Source organism: Sceloporus occidentalis, unplaced genomic scaffold (assembly GCF_023333645.1).
Source record: "Sceloporus occidentalis isolate IW3139 unplaced genomic scaffold, rSceOcc1.0.p SCAF_12, whole genome shotgun sequence".
Lineage (NCBI taxonomy): Eukaryota > Metazoa > Chordata > Lepidosauria > Squamata > Phrynosomatidae > Sceloporus > Sceloporus occidentalis.
The window spans coordinates 12,562,657-12,582,613 of record NW_028316992.1 but is presented as its reverse complement, the minus strand read 5'-3'; the positions used below and the strand labels follow the sequence as shown (position 1 = coordinate 12,582,613).

Here is a 19,957-nt window from a genome sequence, read left to right as displayed (position 1 = left end):
TTTTCCCCTTCAGTGCCTATGACAAGGGTGGGGAAAGAACCGATCTTCCAACTTTTTGGTTTACAGTTCCCATTAGCCCCACTGACCATGGCCAGTGCTCAGGGTTGTGGCAGTTGTAGTACAAAACATTCCCTCCCAATGGAGCCATGGATTTATCCTTCTAGTCTCCATAAATGCTAACAGGATATCCACAGATAGAGCTAGAGACTGGCAAGGTAGAGAGAGAAAACAAAGCAGGAGGTGACAGACCTGCACCCTTGCAAAAACAGTAAAGTGTTAGAAAGGCCTCCTGTAGATAGGAGATGCTCATGCTTTTTCCTTCAAGCATAGATAAGGATGGAGACAGGATTCCTTGCCTGTGGTACATGGAAGCCTTTTCTAGGAGTAAAGCTGGAAGTTGAGCCCTCTTGGTGTTCCAAGATGATAGGTAGAGAGGAACCAGAGAGAGTTTTGGTCTCATTCCTTCCTGCAACTGATTCACTGCAAGGGGTGAGGGTCAATTGAATATTGCATTCCCCCCACAATGCAGAACAATTATATATTTTCAGTTTTAGATCACAAACAGATAGAATTGACCAGTATATTCCTGTATTTGAGCTACAGATACATTGACCACATCCACCAGTCACATACTTTTGGGGTAAATTTCAGACATGTAGCTGCAATGGCCTGTTGCAGTAAAAACAGTTCCATAGTCTCATAAAGACATAAAATGTCCTTCTGTGACATAAAAGACTATGTAGGTAGTATTAATTTCCAAAACAGGGTCTTTTTCTCTGTATTTACATACCAGTTTGCACTTGATGATTCACAAATAAAATCCAGAAAAATTAAAAACATTTTAAGATCTTATAAAACATACAAAAGTGGAAATGTAAATAACATCCGTGTTGCGAATTTGCAACAGTTGCAGCATGTAGATAAGGACTGGTAAGCACAAACGTTGAATTTTCCTGTAATTTTCCAAAATGTCAGAAAGAGAGCAATCCTAGAGCACAATATATATTATACCGCTACGTATATCAATCTCTCAATAGTATACAAAACAATATGAAATAACTCATTGATTGAAAAAGGAAGGTTTAAACCTTCTTCTAAAAGGATAGCAGGGAGAGGCAGTACTAACACGGTAATTCCAGGGCATTGGGACTACCACCAAGACAATCCTGCTTTTTATGGAAGCTAATTTAGCCTCCCTAGAATAGGGTTTTATTAGATTATTTTACTTGTTCAAATAGAAAATGACATAACTCAAATTGTGGGAAATTGTCACTCTTGCCTTTGTTAATACAGGCAAGACTAATCTGTTTGTGCCCATTCACAAGAACGTAACGGTGCGGGTACTTGGCTGACCATTAAAACAAACAAACAAAAAAATCAGCTACAATGAACCAAAGTTCTGATCCTCTTAAGAAGTTACTTACAGATTAAATCTTGGAGTTATACTAAAGAGGTATTCTGAAGGAGTCATCTGTAAGGAGAAACATTTGAACAGTAATCTAAAATACATAGCCAAAACAAAACAATTAAGTCCCTGAGATAGGCTTGGAAAGTAAAATTAAAGTGCACTTCAGATTAATCCAAGGGACCCCATGTTGTACAGTTGAAGGCAATCCGATTGGAGAAAAACATTCCAGAACTTGCTTGTGAAGTTATTAGTTTAGAGGCACATATCTCTGTACTTGCTGAGCTCCAATTTCTGCCACATAAATGGCTCCAGTTTGCTTGTTGATATCCATAAGATGGGGCCTGACTTTGTTGGCTAGTTGAATTGTGTCTACTACAACACAATCTCCAATCAATCCGATTGGTGGAGCAGCCAAGATTGATATCGTGCCAATATTTAGATGGAGCACGATTACATACTTCCCATCAGGAGTTAACCTATCAAGCAAAGAAAGAAAGAAAGAATATTTAAAGCAGGGTATCTTGAGAGTCACAAAAAATGGTGGTAGTCATTTTCCATCCATCTGCATCTGGAAGACCTCTTTGGGGGGGGGGGGGGTCCACATGGAAATCCCGTTGAATACTACTGGTGAGATGTGGAAGATTTTCTGAGCCTCTGGAGACATGAAGTCAGAGAGAAAGGGAAACTGATGTTCCTCCCGCAATTAACGGCAGCAGCTTTGATCCATACAACATGTTCTTTGGCCATAAATCTTAGGGTCACAACATTCCAAGCTACTGTTTTTATCTGTGATGGATTTTTTAATTGTTTTGTAAAAATCTTTAGCAGTTATTTGCCAAACATACCAGAATAAGTCAAATGAATACACAGGTAAGTACCTTCATAATTCTCATTAATACATCCAGGCTTAATTAGAGTGTGAAGTTAAAGGCTTACATGGCTGGCATCCATAGTTTTTTGTAGGTTTTTTGGGGGTATGAAGCCGTGTTCTTGAAACATGGCATCATAGCCTGAAAAATCTACAAAAAACTATTAATTAGAACTATTAATGTAGAATTAGACACACTGAACGGGCTCAGTGAATGAAAGGGAAAGACCATGCCTATGTGCCTGCTTCATTCATATAATGTGGGATTATGGCATCAGCATACACAGGGTGCGGTTTCTGTTGGAGCTAGTTACGTTGAACTATGGTTTAATTCCTTTGGCCAAGGACACAAAGACAAACATAATGAAAATGTCCAATGGAATGGATACAAAAGAGACTTTCCTTCACATATTTAGTCCTTCCATTTGCAGAAGTACGTTTGAACCAGTGAAGGCACCAGCTAATGGATGAGGGGAAAGGTGATTCCGCACCTTGCCCCTCTGGCCAGCTCCCATGCTGTAGTGGAGGCGTCCCAAGTCCTCTGAGTGAGACTTTCAGAGAGTATGGGGGGAAATCACAAAACATCTGCTTTCAGGTTTTGGGAGCACTCTTTGCATGAACTCCACTCACAAGACCCTCAGATACAACCCAAACACCATTCACCTATCAGACATCAAGTCAAAACCTACTTTTACAGTTCAGCACCTAGAATTTTTCACCCAAGAACACTTTTGAAAACAAGGGTGTCAAAGAAGAAGCAACAAATCTACAAGTTTGGCATTCCTTATCCACAAGTAAATGAGTTATGGAAGTAGTATATATTGGCGGATACATGGGATGGATTGCCCTTGCTTTGGCCCAAATACAGTGGACCCTTGTTATATGCTGGGGTTTGGTTCCAAGATCCCCCGCGTATAACAAAATCCATGGATGCTCAAGTCCCATTAAATATAATGACATAGCACAATGGTGTCCCTTATAAAAATGGAAAATCATGGTTTGATACTTGAAATGTATACTTTTATGGAACATTTTCAAACCGTGGATGCTTGAATCCGTGTATAAAATATCCGAGTATAAGAAGGGCTAATAAAATAATAATAAAAATTATTTATATCCCGCCTCTCTACAAAAAGCAATCGGGCAGCTTACAAAGTTAAAATATACAATCCAAACCCTCAAACCACCACCCCCTTAAAATACAATTAAACGGTATGGAATTAAAAACATAAAACATACTTAAAAAACAATACAATAACTGTGGTGAAGTCAGGGTTCAGCAGTTAGATTTTCCTTCCAATGGCCGGAGAACTATTCAGGAAAGGCCTGCCAGAAGAGATCCGTCTTTATAGCTTTTTTAAAGCTGTTTAGAGTGGTAATATGACGGATCTCATCCAGCCGGCCATTCCACAATCTGGGAGCTACAGCTGAAAAGGTCCTCTGGGAGGTTGTGGACAGCCTTGTTTTACAAGGCTGTAACAGATGTCTCCCTGAGGATCTAAGTGTGCGGGGAGGATTATATGGAAGGAGGCGGTCCCGAAGATAGGTTGGACCCAAGCCATTTAGGGCTTGAAAGGTAATAACCAACACCTTGTACTGGGCCCGGAAACTGAAGGGCAGCCAGTGGAGTGATCTTAAGATCGGTGTTATATGGTCTCTTCTGGATGTACCAGAGACCAATCTGGCTGCCATGTTCTGAACTAATTGAAGTTTCCAGACCAAGCACAAGGGTAGCCCCATGCAGAGTGCATTACAGAAATCAAGACTGTATGTTGCTAATAAAAACAAACCAATTTATACTATACACTGCACTACATGTTCATAGGGTAGATGAACACATGGCTCTCTAACATGTGCATTTTAAAATTAGAAGGCTGTGTGTCTCTAGCAAACACATTGGATCAAAGGCTCATATACATGAAGGCCTGAACAGTTTGGTTAGGAACTCTGGATTGATCTAAAAGTAGCTCCCGCTTTCAGGCTGGGTGAGCCAGTGTTCTTGAGTTTGCTTTACAATTAAAAAGATGGGAGGACATTCTTCTGGCCATGACTTATACTTGACCTCAAGTCAGGCCCTAATATACTTGATCAGGCACTGACAAAGTGGAATTGCAGTTGATCTAAAAGGAAAAAAAAACATGCAAGATTTCTAGAGCACACTGGAGAGTAAGAAAAAGAATGAGTGGAGCTGACTCATTTAAATGCTGAATGGGATTCAAATGTACAGGGGGTAACAGTGAAGTGTGTCAGGCTTTGAAGACTTCTGCTTCTACAGAGTTGCTAACTCAGACATTTATGCAAGCTTTGTTGATTCTACAATACTAATATTGCATATAATCCCCCTCCCCCAATCTGTATGAAAGTACATATCAGTACTTTTTTTTAGCTTTACAAGGAAAGAGGCTAAATCTTGCCTCAAAGAATTAAAGGGGTATAAATACAGGAGGAGCAAAGGTGACATTAAGCAAGAGATAAGGAAAGAGGAAACCAATTAAACAGATTTAGTTTCCATTGTGTTTAACTAAGCCATCTGCAAATCCCTGACCATAAAAATTCCAAAAGAGGTCGGTCTGTCTGCACCTTCACTGGAGTCCTGTCTGAAGCTGAGTGGAAAAATTTAGGTTCTGCTTCCACAGAAAACAAAAGAGTGGCCAACTCTTTAGCTGAAATTGGTAGGTTAGATTGGCCAGAACCACTGTGGTTTCGTAACTGTATCTTCAGCTTCAATAACAGCCTTCTGAGTAACAGAGGTCCATTGTATCAAAGCCTGATGGACAACTTCAATTGAGTAATATTTGGATGCAGGTTCCCTCTCATTGTCTAGATTTTTTAAAACTCACCAGTTATCCTGGCAAACCTTCAGCTTGACCGCTGTCAGGACTTACATAACTGCAGTGCCACCTGTCAGGTAAAGTGGCTGATATCTAGGAACTGAAGCTATTCCCCAGCTACTTAATGCACAAGGCAGCTTTTTATACACAATGAGAGGTTCAGATGATCAAAATGTCTTCCTTTCAAATAGGCACACAGATATGCATGCAAACATGCAGACACCATACCTGACTGAGTAAGGACCATCTTGTGTGAAGCAGCTGCTCCAAGAGCCCAACCATTCTCCTGTGATTTTGTCAAAAACCTGGATCCGCTGGTTGGCTCTGTCAGCAACCCACACCTAGTGCACACAAAGAAATAGGCTCAAACTATTAAATAAATAAACCCTAAACACAGAAATGGCTTAAACCTATTTAAAATGAAATTAAACAAAAGCCCTCTCAGCTAATCTATATGCATGGTATAATAGCAAACGAAACAGGGAGCAGAATGTTCTAACCCCGAATAGTCAGGTATATCATATTGCACCTCAACATAGATAGATAGACAGACAGACAGACACACAGACAGCTGTGCTATGTATTTTTCCATAATTGTTTCTATTAATCAATGAGGAATATGATTAAAGATTTAGCAATGGAGAAAAAGAAGGAATATTGTTTACTCATTTGACAAATATGGAATCTGGTACTTGAAATTATGATTCAGGAATGGGTGTAATGCATGATGAAGAACAGAATGCTCTTCAGCTGCCATTAGCCTCTGATCCATGCATATGATCACGATAATATACTATAAACTAGGAATGGGCAAGCTGTGGCCCATAAATAGTGCTGAGATGGAAATTCCTATCTAGCCCATATCTTCTTTTTACAACCTTCTCCTCATAAACCAAAGGTGATATGAGAGTTATGAGGACTGTTAGTCTTCATTTAGGATCCTTTCAGATTCACTGTATATTTCTAGGTCGCACTCTACTGGCAAGGAATACAGTGAAGCAGCATCTTTAGTAAGGTTGATTTACACAACAAGATGCTCCTCCTTGGCTACACACAAAGTAGCAAAGATTGGCCCCTGTATGCATCACTTCTTCAGTTCCTCAGTTTTATCTGCTGTTGGTGAAATCGCCATGACCATATGAATAGTATCCCAGTTGGGAGGAATGCCAGTTCACACAGATTGTGCTTTCCCAGGAGCAGAGCCTGGGAATGATCTCAAAAGCAGCCACTTTTCCTCCCACACAAGAAGACTTCTGCATACAATAACCCTTAGACTCCAACATTTGTGTGTGCATGTATGTGTGGGTGGATAGATGATAGATAGATAGATAGACAGACAGACAGACAGGTGTGCTATGTATTTTTCCATGCACTTCCATAAGATCTGCCTCTCACAAGTATACATAGCTCCTCCTGGTGCTGTAACTGTGTAGTTTTATTGGTGGATTAAGGAGCCATTATTCCAGACAAACAACAACAACACCCTAATTTAAAAGGTTGGCTCCATTTTGCAAGCCTGAAGTAAAAACAAAGGACTTTATTTTAGAATAAGAAACAACCTCATTACAAGTATACCCACGTCTAGCAGAAACCCATTGTTATTTCCATCTCTTTTCCTCAGCTAAACTCTCCTGCATTGCTGGTTACTCACAACTGTCTCAAAAGGAGGCTTAAAGGAAAATTTCTTAATAAATCACCAGACATTTACTTCAGTTCACTGAAGAGTCCTTTGTTTCAAAACCCATAGGCAAAAATGCTTTGCAAGTTCATGCAACACATATTTGGTGTGGGTGTGCATTATATCAAACCGATTCCTTATCCTTTCCACTTAGGATGAAACACTAAATCCTCCTCTTCTCCATGGACTGTTTCCTAAACCCTACAAGAGTGGATGCAACAGGATCCGGTATTTCAGAAAAGTATTATCTTGTCAATGTTAACTTCTCTCTACATTTAAAACTTTTTTTGTGTGCTGTGAAAAAAGAATGTGGCAAGAAAGTGGCTGGCGTCAGGAATATATGACACACAACATATAAAAGCTTGGGGAAAACTGTATGCACACAGGGCCATTTGTAGTATAGCAGAAGAGAAAAGGTAGAGACTGGTGTAAATGAAGTGGGAATCATTTTTTAACCAATCCTATAAAAATCTAGGATTACTTGATTGACTGTAGGAAAGTTCTGAAGAGCAATATTTCCTTGAAAGATCTAAGAATACTTTCAGATAGGTAGTGATAACTATTGCTTAGCCTGTTATTAAGCTACAAGAAGAATCTGCAATCATTCCATGCTATTAAAAGGGTTGTGCTTTCCCTCTAAGTATCTCATACTAGGCTCTGATCACACCAGTAGTTGTGATATAATTTCTGCGGGTGGAGAAGATGATAGTCCAATTCATTTCAGTGACCACTGGAATCTTTAAGTAAACATTTCCTATCACTGGTTGGAGGTGTGATTCTCTCTCTTTAAAAACTCTATTAATAAGCACTAAAACCTTTTCCTATTAGCAGTATTTTCCTTTCTACACCACTTACATACATGTTGTAGTACCACAGCAGTATATTGCCAATTTTATGAATGAATGAATGAATGAAGGTTTATTTATATACTGCCGTTCCAATGATCATGGCGGTTAACAATAATAACAAAACAATAACAATACATTATATAACATAGGAACACCCCAAGATAAAACCATACAACATCATAAAAGCCATCATTCATTCCTAACTTAAGACCAATAAAAACATCAATAAAACCCCCTAGCTAAAACACGATCAAACATCATTACAGGAGCAGATAATTCAGGACATGGTAGGGAAAGCTTGCCGAAACAAATGGGTCTTCAAATTCTTCTTAAAGGACTCAAGGGAGAAGGCTGAGCGGAGCTCGATAGGGAGAGAGTTCCAGGACTGCGGGGCAGCGACTGAAAAAGCCCTCTGCACTGTTATTACCAATCGCGTCACAGGAACTCGCAGAAGTTGTCTCCCTCCTGACCTGAGAGTGCGGGGCGGATTATATGGGGAGAGGCGGTCCTCCAAGTACTCTGGGCCCAAGCCATTTAGGGCTTTATAAGTCGCGACCAACACCTTGTATTGCGCCCGGAAGCGAATAGGCAGCCAATGCAGATCTTTCAAGATAGGTGTTATGTGGCTGACCCTGGAAGAACCAGTGACCAGCCTGGCTGCCATATTCTGAACCAACTGAAGCTTCCGAGTTTGGTACAAGGGTTGCCCCATGTAGAGCGCATTACAGAAATCAAGTCGAGAGGTTACCAGAGCGTGTACCACTGTTTCAAGGCTCCCCCGGTCCAGGTAGGGTCGCAGCTGGCGTATCAGCCGAAGCTGGTAGCAGGTGCCCCTAACTGTCGCATCCACCTGAGGAGTCAAGTGAAGCGACGAGTCAAGAAGCACCTCCAAGCTGCGAACTGTGTCCTTCACGGGGAGCGTGACCCCATCCAGGACAGGTGGACAAACCTCCTTCCCGGGGCCAGGGGAACCTATCACTAGTACTTCCGTTTTCTCTGGATTCAGGCTGAGTCTGTTTTCCCTCATCCAGCCCATTACCGACTCCAGACAGGCATTGAGCGGAGAGATGCCATCCTTAGTCACTGCAGCAGTCGGAGACACAGTCATTTAAAAATGACAAAAACCTTTTCAGCTACCACATTAACTACACTACTAAAAAGACAGTAGACAAGAAAATGCCATCATTAAAAGCAAATTATAGTGCTGCAATTTCAAAATATACAGAACTATAGTTGTAGCATTACAGTAAACAAACTGAATTTAAATTTCATGTTAAGTACCATAGAATCTTGGTATAATGAGATTTTATAAAACACCATAAAATTTGCACTTCTACTTTACCCGTCCAACAGAATCCACTGTTACACTGTGTGGAATCCTGAACTGTGTAATGGCAGAACCCTCTTCCCCATGCAGCCATAGAGTCTTTAAATCTGTGGATGGAAAGCAATTGATCAGACATCACAAGTTGTTCCGTGTTTCTAATAAAATATCAGTAGCCAAACTATAGAATCTTATATGTTACCATAATTTTACAGTAATTTCAAAACTATTGTTAAATTTAAGATACTTGTTGGATTTCAAGTGGAGGATAATCTCCGCCACTTCATTTCACTTCAAATCTCTGCTTTAAAGTTTAATATTGTATATGTTATATTCAGATTATTTCCAAGCCGTTATTGTGCCACACTACAATACTCCCTACACAAAATTGCAAAGGTGGCCTAACATAAATAAAACAGGGCTACAGTATCTGTGCTACAGTTATGTAAATACCCACCCAAGCAAAATTCCATTTTAAGCATTTATGCAGGGGGGAAAAACAATCTATGAATAAATTCTGAGCATTATTTGAACATATATTTTAATTCTTCAGGAGAATCATCTTCAAATGTGGAGATTATGGTCTCTGGTACCACCTAGAAGAGGGATGAGCAAAGTGTAGCCCACAGGCCACATGTGAACTCCAGGGCTGTTCTGTGGCCCCCAACCCACCCACCCCAAGTTTTTTGGGTTTTTTTCCTGTTTTAAAAATGGTTCCAAAATATCCCCAAATGACTTATAGGGAGTGTATGGAGGCCATTCCACCATATTTGCAGTCTCCCTCCCCAACCAGGTGAAAACAAATTTTGGAAAATCGTTCAATTTTATTTACTTATGCCTGAAAATGACACAAACGGATCCAGGAAGGCCCCATAGCACGATGGGGATGTCCCTTTGAGGGCATCTGAGTGCACTTTGTTTGGCAGGAGCACATGTGGTGGAGGGTGCAGTACACAAAAGTCACCAAGTGGGTTAATGAAGTCCCCTAGCTTCCACAGTTGTCCACTCCAGATCTAGAAGATATTATTTGAATCCTAGAAACAGCTAACATGTTTGGAAACCCACAGCAACAGATTATGAATGAGAATAAAAGATGTGGCTGCCACACAATCTGAGGCCACAATGTATAAGTAAGTAAGATTGTGTGGATTTGTGTATATTCATAAAATGACTTTTTCTGTTTAAATACAATTAGAGTATAAATCAAACTGGCTGAGGTGGCATGGGGCATATGGAGCTGCCCTGAATCCAAGCTCTTCTGAGCCGAGACATTTTGGAAATTATTTAGGACTACCCTAAGACCATCCTAACTTTGTGCCAGCATTTAGCTGTTTTCTAGGGATGGGGAAGTTTGTATCTGTCATAATTTAGCTCCTTCCTTGCACCACCCAAAGATGCACCAATTGAAGAGAGATGAGGATTAGGTAAAAATCTTTTCCATTAGCACAAATTGTCTTCTGCTTGCTGATCTGAGAGATCTGCTGATAGGCCTGATATGATGGCTGAACTATTCTGTTGGCAAAGATTTATATATATTTATTGTTTTTATGTACAGCGCTGTGCAAATCTACAGCGCTATATAAATAAATAAATCATCATCATCATCATCATCATCATCATCATCATCATCATCTGGCCAGAATCTTAGCAGAGAAGGGACAGGCCAAGGGAGGAGCAGAGTTAAAGCAGAACCAAAAACCTTCCAGCCCAGGAACAAAACCACAATGCTCACACAAAGTTAGAGTGATGAAAAGATACTCCTAAAATACCCAACACCGCTAAACTAGCAGAAGTCTAGATTCAGCATAGTTTGGCTGGCTCTTGGCCAGTTCAGGACTGCATTGTAAGCCAATATATGGAAGAAAAAAAAAAAAGAAATATTGAAGCAATCAGACAATTAAATGAACAGATGTACTAACTAGAAGGATGACGGCTGCTGCTGACTGTGTCCGACAGAAGCAAGCACCTGAGCACTGCTAATCCAATCTAGAGGTCACTGGTGTTCACTTGGCTCACCTGGGGTGACTTTGAGCAGGCGGTTGTTCATACCCCCATCACCATCCACAATGTATATGTCACCTGTTTCTTCAACAAAAATCTCTGCTGGCTGGTCAAACTGCAAGGGGTTTGTCCCAGAACCTGCTTTCCCCGGCGTACCGATGACTTGAAGTACTTCTCCCGAGGAGTTGTATTGTTTAACTGTGTGTCCATTCTCACCTACATTAAGAAGATGGAGAGATTTTTCAGCTAAACCACATATTCTCTGGGAAGACAATAATTTAAGTAAGAGTGATAAACTGAAGGTGGAAAGGACTGACAGGTTCCACATTTTCTAAATGTGGAATCTCTGCAGTTTTCCTTGCAGACTTTCATTTTGGATGGAAAAAAGTACTCAACAGTTCACCATGTGTGATGTACACCTGCAATGTTCAAAAAAAGAATGCTCTCTCTCTCTCTCTCTCTCTCTCTCTCTCTCTCTCACACACACACACACACACACACACACAGAGCTGCTATTCAAATTAATAAGTATTTCATCCACACTGAGGTTTATGAGCTTAGAATTGTTTTTCAGACCATGCATATACTGTAATAGGCAGGTGAATGCATTGTATGTAGGTGCTTTCTGTGCAGTGTACTGTTATTAAATTGGACACTCAGTTGGAAACACTTTGGCTGTCATTAAGGCTCTAATTTACTCTCCCCCCCCTTTTTTTTTCTTTTCTTTTTTCCTTTTTGTGTGTGGCTTTTTCAAGATCCCCAACATTCAGCTACCGTATATACTCATCTATATGTTGAAAAATTTAAGCCCAAAAATGGGTTCCAAAATCCTAGGTAGACGTATATATGGGTCAATAGGGTAATACTTCTCTGTGAACCTTGGGAAAGCTGTGGAGAAGGGAGGAGGGAAATTGGAGGTCTGTGTCCCCCTTTTTTCAAGCCATCAGCCTTGGTGAAAGGAGGGAAATCGGAGGTTTCTGTCCCCTTTTTTGCAAGCCAGCAACCTTAGGGAAAGGATGGAAATTAGAGGTTTCTGTCCCCCTTTTTGCAAGCCACAAGCCTTGGGGAAAGGAGGGAAATCAGAGGTCTGTGTCCCCCTTTTTTCAAGCCAGCAGCCTTGGGGAAAGTTGTGGGGAAGGGAGGGAAACTGGAGGTTTGTGTCCACATCTTGCATTTCCAACTGTGACCCTTGAGAGAGGTCCAGAGAGGGAGAAGGAGGGAGCGAAGTGGTGTCCCCCCCCCATTTTAGATCCTTTGTTACATGTCCCTGAGTTTGACCCTTGATTTATCCATGGGTCATATCAAAATCCATTATTTTGTCCCCAAAACCTGCCCTCGACGAATACATGAGGTTGACTTATACACAAGTATATACAGTAACTGCTGATAATACTTGGTATCCTGAAATTTTCATAACAATACAAACTTTTCTCTAACCAAATAATAATGATTGTTTTTGTGAAAACAATCAAAGCAGCGTACAGCATATTAAAAACATGCAACAATATATACATAATACCCCCCCTTAAAATATCCCCCCTTAAATGCTTTTGTCTCCATTGTCATTGCAATGGAGTTGGCTCTCCACATTTGCAGGTTTCACTAGGGGTTTCTAGCTGCTGCTTAGCCAGCTTGACATCTCCCCTTCCTTCTCCTCCTTTTTATCCTTCCAAAAAATCTCAGCCAGAGTTTAAACCACTTTCCAGTCCATCAATTTCCTCACCCCACTGCTCTTAATCTCAGTCCACCTCCTCTCAATGCTCTGTCCTTCTAAAACAGCCGGCCAGGTTTTAACTCCCTTTCCAGTCCACAGATCTCTTCATCCCACTCCTGTTCTTCCCAGTCCATCACCTTTCACTATCTTGTCCTTCCAAAAGAGCCAGCCAGGAGGTGGATGGCCTGAAAGGGGGTTTAAAATCTCACTGGATCTTTTGGAAGAAGAGACTGAGGGTTGGTGGATTGGGATGAACAGGAGTGGGGTGCCATGGGCTGGAAAGAGGTTTAAAACCTGGCTGGCTCTTTTGGGAAGAGGACGAGAGGTGTTGCACTGGGAAGTGCAAGAGTGGGTTATGGAGATCTATGGGCTGGAAAGGGGTTTAAAACCTGGCTGACTCTTTTGTATGGAAGAGAGATTGAGAGGTTGATTGCGAAGAACAGGAGTGAAGTAAGGACATCAGTGGGCTGAGGGGTTTAAAATCTGGCTGAAGTATGCTGGTGGCCTGGTGGCAATAGAGTGATGGGTTGGTGCTATTGACACTGTCTATACGATGCTTGTTTGGGGACCTAGAGATATTCATGGTTTTTCCACTTTCGCAAGGGTCCTAAGCTTCTAACTCTTGCAAATGGAGAGAGCTGACTGTATTGCTTCTTGGAAAGTATGTCTGTCTGTCTGTCTGTCTGTCTAATATTGTACACCACCCTGAACACATTTTATTTTGTGGAAACGCATCTAATCTTGAAACTTAATCTAAAAATACCAGAGAGAAACTATTTCACTTCACTCTTTTTACATACCAGTTCCAACATCTGTGATCCAAATGGAACTTGCATTGAGTGTGTTCAGTGCAAACATGCCATGGGGCATTTCAATGGTAGTATTCCATGCTTCTAAGAAATAGCCTTCCTCGTCATACACCACAACCTTTGGCACATCATCACCACCTCTCTGAAGGTATACAAACATAACGTAAAGAAACAGGTATTACAGAGAGCCATCCTCAAGCATTTTAAATTTTACTTCTTTATTACAGGGAAGGGCAAAAAAAAAAAAATTGGATTGTGATCTGCTATCAGAGCTTTGGATGATTTGTGGCACAAAGATTTCTGTCTCCCAATTGTTTCACAGCAGAGGCAACAAAATGACTACACTACCTCCCTCAATTATACTACTCAAATGCAGAGCTCCAAAATAAGTGATTCCTTTCCTAGGTAACTAATTCATTTTCAAATAACTCACTAGTTCCTTTCCGAGCAACAAAGGCATAACTAAGTTATTTTATGAATGCAATTTAAGAAAGGAAAATTTCACTCTTTTGCTATGTAGATGTAACTTTTTAAAGTTACTTTTACAGTTATGGGTTATGGCTTCACTAAATGGTGAAGGAAGGATACCACATGCTTCAGTGCTCCTCATTCTATGCCATGTGCTGCTGGATTGGATGTCTAAATTTTAAAAAGTATAGAAAAAAATTAATTCAGTTGTTTTTGAGAAGAAAGGATGCTAGATTTTTAAAAAATTAAGTATCTGAAGGTAGTAATCTTGGAACTGAAAGGTAAGTAGGTAATTACTTCTTAAAAATAACTTTCCATGCTCTTCTGAAATGAAGCAAGTTTGGCATAGCTAGAAGTGTTTCTTTTATGTGTGGAAGGCACACATGCTCTGTTTAGTCCTAGTACTGATAATAAATATCAGGGCTCAGAATGCTTTATTTCTAAGTGTATGTCTTTTTCTCTGCACCATGGTCTGGATGGTGGGGTTATACTAACAAAACAAAACAAAAGAAAACAACAGTGGTTTCTGTAGGCCTGAAATCTGCACTCCTCTGCTTATAGCATACATAATGCAGTCTCATAAGTCTCAGGAGCTTGACTAAGTCCTGTTTAAATCCAATTCCTAACATCTGATCAGTGGTTTCCTTCCATTGAACTATGCAGATGGACAAGGAGCAAGCAGCTGATGGACCAACGGAAATACCTGAAGCCAGTTTTCACTGAACAATGGGGCAGAGATATGTAGAAGCTGAGTTAATCAATGAAACAATAAAATAGGTATCAGTCAAATTTACTTGGCAGGCTTAAGAACTTAACTGCCATGCTAGAAACATGTTGACAGAGGCAGACAGAAAGCTCTGGAAAGCTCAGAAGCAGGCAGGCTTATAACCCCAGTTTCCTGGGGAGGAAAAAACATGTTACTAGATTCAGTCTTCATGATAACCACCCAGTTCTAGTCAGTGTTACCATTTGCATGAATGGAGTGTGTAGCATTTTCCTGCTCATCCACCATAAAACCAGGGGACTGGCATATTACACAATTATGCTGCTGCTGCTGCTGCTATTATTATTATTATTATTATTATTATTATTATTATTATTATTATTATTAGCTGCTATGGTTTCATCCTATGGAAAGCTGGGATTTGATGTTTTTAAGAGTTCTTCTAGTGCCCAAGTTACAAAACCCAGGATTTCCTATGATGGGGCCATAGCAGTTAAAGTGGAATCATAGTTCTATATTGTGCTAAAGGGCCCCAGGGTAACCTATGTATCCTGACTGATGATGATAATGATGATATTTATTTCTATCCTGCTTTTTTTCCAGATTGGGATTCAAAGCAGTTTACAACAATTAAGATTCTGTGCAAACAAGGCCAGTGTCTACCTAACTGATACAATCCATTCATCCTTCTGGCTGTCCCTTGAAACTCCACAAATGTTTCATTTTTTTCATGAACTCCCATGGTATGTTTTTCTGCTAATCCAGGTGTGGATAACTTTGGCCCTTTCAAATATTTTGAACTACAATGTCCACAATCCTTTATCATGGTTAATTCTGGATGGTACTGAAGTGAGGTTGTAGCCCAAAGCATCTGGCCGGCCAAAGACTTCCCATACCTGCCCTAAACTGTAGTATAAAGTAGAACAGTGCTACTCAAAGAGTTTTTTTGTGGAATGGTGTTGGTCCATGAGCCATCAGCTGCCAGGCCCTGGTCACTTTCCAGAAAAGGAAGAAACAACTGCAGTCAATGGGCACAAATATGGTGCCAGCTCCTGGCATACTGGGGGGGGGGGGGGGGGGAGAACCCTGCTGGTCCTCCAAATCAGGCAGTTTAAGAAGCACTCTAATAGAATACAGTAGCAGAGTTAAGGAAGTAATGCAAATGTCAGCTTCTTGCAAAGATGCTCTCAATACAGCAACACATCTCCCTCAAATGTAGTTTGAAAACAATGGGAAAATGTGAGCTTTTTCCAAAGGTGAAAGCTGAGCCTCCACTCAAAGTTGAAGTCCTTCACAGTATTCTGTTCAAGAATTATCAGACCACTAATAATCAAATCAAATGTTTCTTACCTGCCCAATGTAAACTAATTCTTTGATGTGGTCAACAGCAACACAAAATGTTTGACCTGTCAGTTTTTCTGGGGATTTAGGCCAGTTTATGTCAAGCTTGTAAAGAGGCTTATCTCTTCTCCGAAAAGACTGGAAATTCAATTGGTTGAATACCTTAAAATTAAATGGTAAAAGCAATAGTATAAAATGAGCCTTGGTTTCAGACCAGTTTGTATCATTTACATACACATTATATTTACATCTCATTGTTCCTCTAAGGCAGCCTCCCTTAGTCTGTTGTGCCCCAGATGTGTTCATCTGCACCTCCCACCATCCAGCAGTAGTCATGCTGGATAAACACACACATATATACAGTTGGGCCCCTTTGTATCAGTGTGCTGGTGATCCACAGATTTAACCACTCACAGATCACTATGTCCCATGTTATTAAACAGCAGTGTGTGCACACAGATATGGTGACACATCTGTGCATACATCATCACCACTGAATATGGGGCACAGCTGTCTGCATTTTTTTGCCATCCGTGTCCCCCACCCACCCATCCAGAACTGAACCCCATGGATGGGAAAGGTCCACTGTAGTAGGTTAGGATGAAAGATTACACTAGGGCAAACCCTACTTAGGAGTGAAACAGATCGCCCCGAAGGAGTAGCTTCTGGCTGCCCCTTTGCTTGCAGGGTCTGGGCCACAACAACCACACGCCACGCCCCTAACCCAAGCTTTTCCTGAAACAAAAAGAAGTGGCAGCACTACCACTCTCTCTCAGCCCTCCATATCAGTAAACAAGAAGGGGAATAGGAAGCCTGTGGGAAGCCAAGCTTGAGAAACAACGGGAGGGGGCAAATGGCCAGTGGCGAGAGAGATTTGTGCTTTTATGACCCTGTTGTTCCCACAAGTGGATCTGGACTGTAAACCAGGGATGCCCTCCTTCCTTAAGTGTGACTAAATCATAATGCAGGAAAAGAAAGAGGGAACATGAAAGGTCACTTTGATTCAGATCAAAGGCTTGGGATTGTAGCCAGGGAGGGGGGCCAGATGATGGTAACTCTTAAGTATGACCCAGGGGGAAAACATTTCAGTTCCAACACAAACCCTGGACAGAGGGACTTCTGTCTCAATTTCTGGAATAAAATATTTTGTTTTACTCACATTAAGATGTTCTCTTGGTTATTGGGAACTGAGGCCCTGTGCAGACTGGAAATTAAGGCCGGCCGTGGGGCAGAGTCGAAGCATTGTATCCACATGACGCATGCTCCGACTCCATGCCCAGGGCACCAGGATGTCATGCGCTGCTCCAAATGGCAGCGGCATCATGGCGCTCCTCTAGCGCCATGTCCACACAACACAGCATGAAAGGAGTGCCTTCAAGCCATAGCGCCGTGTCTATTGCACCCTGGAAAAGCCAGATCGGGGCTCCAGCATGCTGTTGCTGAGGCCCTGATCCAGAGCACCTTAGGGGTGGTCTGCACAGCCCCTGAGTCCGCTGATCCTGATAATAAGGCTGTTGTTCCCACTCAGCCATGAAACCCACTGGGTGACTTTGACGAAGACCCACTCGCTCAGCCTCTGTGGAAGGCAATAGCCAACCTTCTCTGGACAAATCTTGTCAAGAAGACCCCTTAAGGTCACCATAAGCCAGAAACAACTTGAAGGCACACAACAACAAAGTTTCGAAGAAGCACTTCATAAATGAAATAGCTGTTTGTTTGCACGTACATTTCTGTCTTACTCTTCAATCCCCAATGGTTCCTGGAATGGCTAAAAATTCTGATCAAATTTAAAACAGCCAAGTAAAAATCTTAACAAAGCAATGAATTTGAGCAGCTTGTTTTACAAACAACAGAACTAGATGTTAAACCATAGCCTTGCCTGGTAAAATAATAATTTAAAAGGAGAGCCAAACAAAGGAGGGTATTTAGACATCATAATAGGCTAATACTCTGGCCTGATTTATTATACACATAAGACTATTTGCACACATTGGTTTCTATCGTAAGTACAAGTGGGTAGATAAGAACTAGAAAGCTTGCTGGGAAGTCTGCTCACGGCTGTCACTCCCTTTATGAACAAACATCGTAAACAAGCCTTTCCTCTTTTTCTTTTAGCAGGGACAAAGTAAGAGCCCAGATTCACACATTGTGTTATGTTTTCCAGTTTTGGCTAGTTTACTCACTACACGCGTTATCAGAAAAAGCCAAGTGGGGACAAAGGGATTACCAAACATCTTGTTTAGTGTAGTGGTTCAGAAATGGAGTATGAGTGAGCAGCATCCTTCACCCTTGGATATGCTGACTCCAGCTGCATCTACATTGCAGAACTGATGCAGTTTGATACTGCTTCAATGCTATGAAATGGTGTAATTTATAGTACTGTATTGTGAGCTATTTAGCCGTCTCTGTCAGTGAGCTCTGGTGCCACAACAAACTAGAAATCCCAGGTTTCCATAGGATGGAGCTATGGCAATTAAAGCGATGTCAAACTTCATTAATTCTGCACTGTGGCAACAATGGCTGATGGGAGCTGTAGGATGAAAAGAGGATCATAGAATAGTGAAAGCTGTCCATGCTCAAGGTGAACAGATGTCCTAACATGATATTTTAATCATGTAATGTTGTTGTTTTAGACTGTACGCCGCTTGGCAGGTTTCTATTATTTTATTCTTACTTTATTTGACCCTTACTCTGTAAAGCACTGGGCAAACTTTCATCCATTTCTCCTGAATATCCTCCATTTTGAGGATGATTCAGAAGCATGAATTTACATTTCTGTGAGTAATTTTAGCTTTTACTCATGTCCTCCAATTCTCTTGACTTCCATTTCGAGTGCAACTAAGCAGCGTACATTTTCATTTCTATGAGTAGATTTCAGCTATTAGATGGTCACATCCTCCATTTATCTTGAACGTCCTCCATTTTGAGCCTGACTAAGCAGCATGAATTTACATTTCTCTGACTGTACTTTAACTTTTATTTGGTCACATCCTCCATTTTTCTTGAATGCCCCCATTTTGAGCACAACTAAGAAGCATGAATTTACATTTCTGAGTAATTTCAGCTTCTATCTGGTCATGCCCTCCATTTCTCTTGAATGTCCTCCATTTTGAGCACAACTGAGCAGCATAAATTTTCCTTTCTATGGGTAGATTTTAGGTATTAGACGGTCACGTCCTCCACTTCTCCTGAATGTCCTCCATTATGAGCCTGAGTCAGAAGCATGGATTTCCATTTCTAGGAGTGTTTTCAGCCCTTACTGGGCCATGTCCTCCATTCCTCTTGCATGTCCTCCATTTTGAGCACAACTAAGCAGCATAAATGTTCCACCTCTATGAATAAGTTCTAGCTATTTGATGGCCACATCTTCCATTTCTCTTGAACCTCCTCCACCTTGAGCCTGACTGGGAAGCATGGCTTTACATGTTCAGCTGTCATATTTGGCCATGCCCTCCATTTTGGAGGGGGGTCTGCCACCACCTGGAGGAGGAACAACCCACCATCCCTGTAAGAAATGCACATTATTTCCCATACAAGGCACCCTCTGGACCCCAGGAACCCAATACAGAAGTGCATAAAGATGATAAAATTGGTCTAAGATTGGGCTAAATGCTCCTTGTCAACCCACCTGAGGCTCAGAGCCAGCCTTGTAGCAGGCCAGGAGCCCCAACAGCAGAAAGGCCCCTCCAAGGACAGCCAGCAGCTTCAGCCCAGAGACCCCCATCTCAAGGTAAACACAGCAGCAGCAGCAGTAGCAACAAGCGCGCATGCGCAGCAAGACACAGAGCGAGGCATCTCGGGAAACCGAGTCCTTTCGTCCCCAGCGCCCAGCAAACTCAGGCTCCTTAAAACTACAACTCCCGTGAAGCCTGTTGTATAGAAGGTCCTGGTGGTGAAGGAGGCAGGGCTCAGAAGCAGGACTCTGACTTGGAGCCTAGGAAGG

At 41.4% G+C, this 19,957-nt stretch overlaps 1 protein-coding gene across 1 annotated transcript; it reads right to left on the bottom strand.

Annotated features, from left to right (window-relative positions):
- Window positions 1-64: 64 nt before the first annotated feature.
- On the bottom strand, window positions 65-19,745 carry LOC149305284 (NHL repeat-containing protein 3-like). The gene is made up of 7 exons (XM_089477697.1): window positions 19,643-19,745; window positions 16,024-16,176; window positions 13,473-13,623; window positions 10,974-11,174; window positions 8,976-9,067; window positions 5,336-5,448; window positions 65-1,884 (listed from the first exon to the last, which is right to left on the bottom strand). The coding sequence occupies exons 1-7, from the start codon at window positions 19,736-19,738 to the stop codon at window positions 1,656-1,658; spliced, it is 1,035 nt and encodes a 344-aa protein (XP_089333823.1). The 5' UTR covers window positions 19,739-19,745; the 3' UTR covers window positions 65-1,655.
- Between the last annotated feature and the right edge of the window lie 212 nt (window positions 19,746-19,957).

Bases quoted from the DNA above. Each gene is read 5' to 3' on its own strand.
- LOC149305284 (XM_089477697.1), bottom strand. From the start codon at position 19,738: ATGGGGGTCTCTGGGCTGAAGCTGCTGGCTGTCCTTGGAGGGGCCTTT. The intron at 16,177-19,642 runs GTGGGTTGACAA...TTTAATTTTAAG, and splicing joins AGGCTGGCTCTGAGCCTCAG to GTATTCAACCAATTGAATTT. The intron at 1,885-5,335 runs GTATGGTGTCTG...TTTGCTTGATAG, and splicing joins GATGGTCCTTACTCAGTCAG to GTTAACTCCTGATGGGAAGT.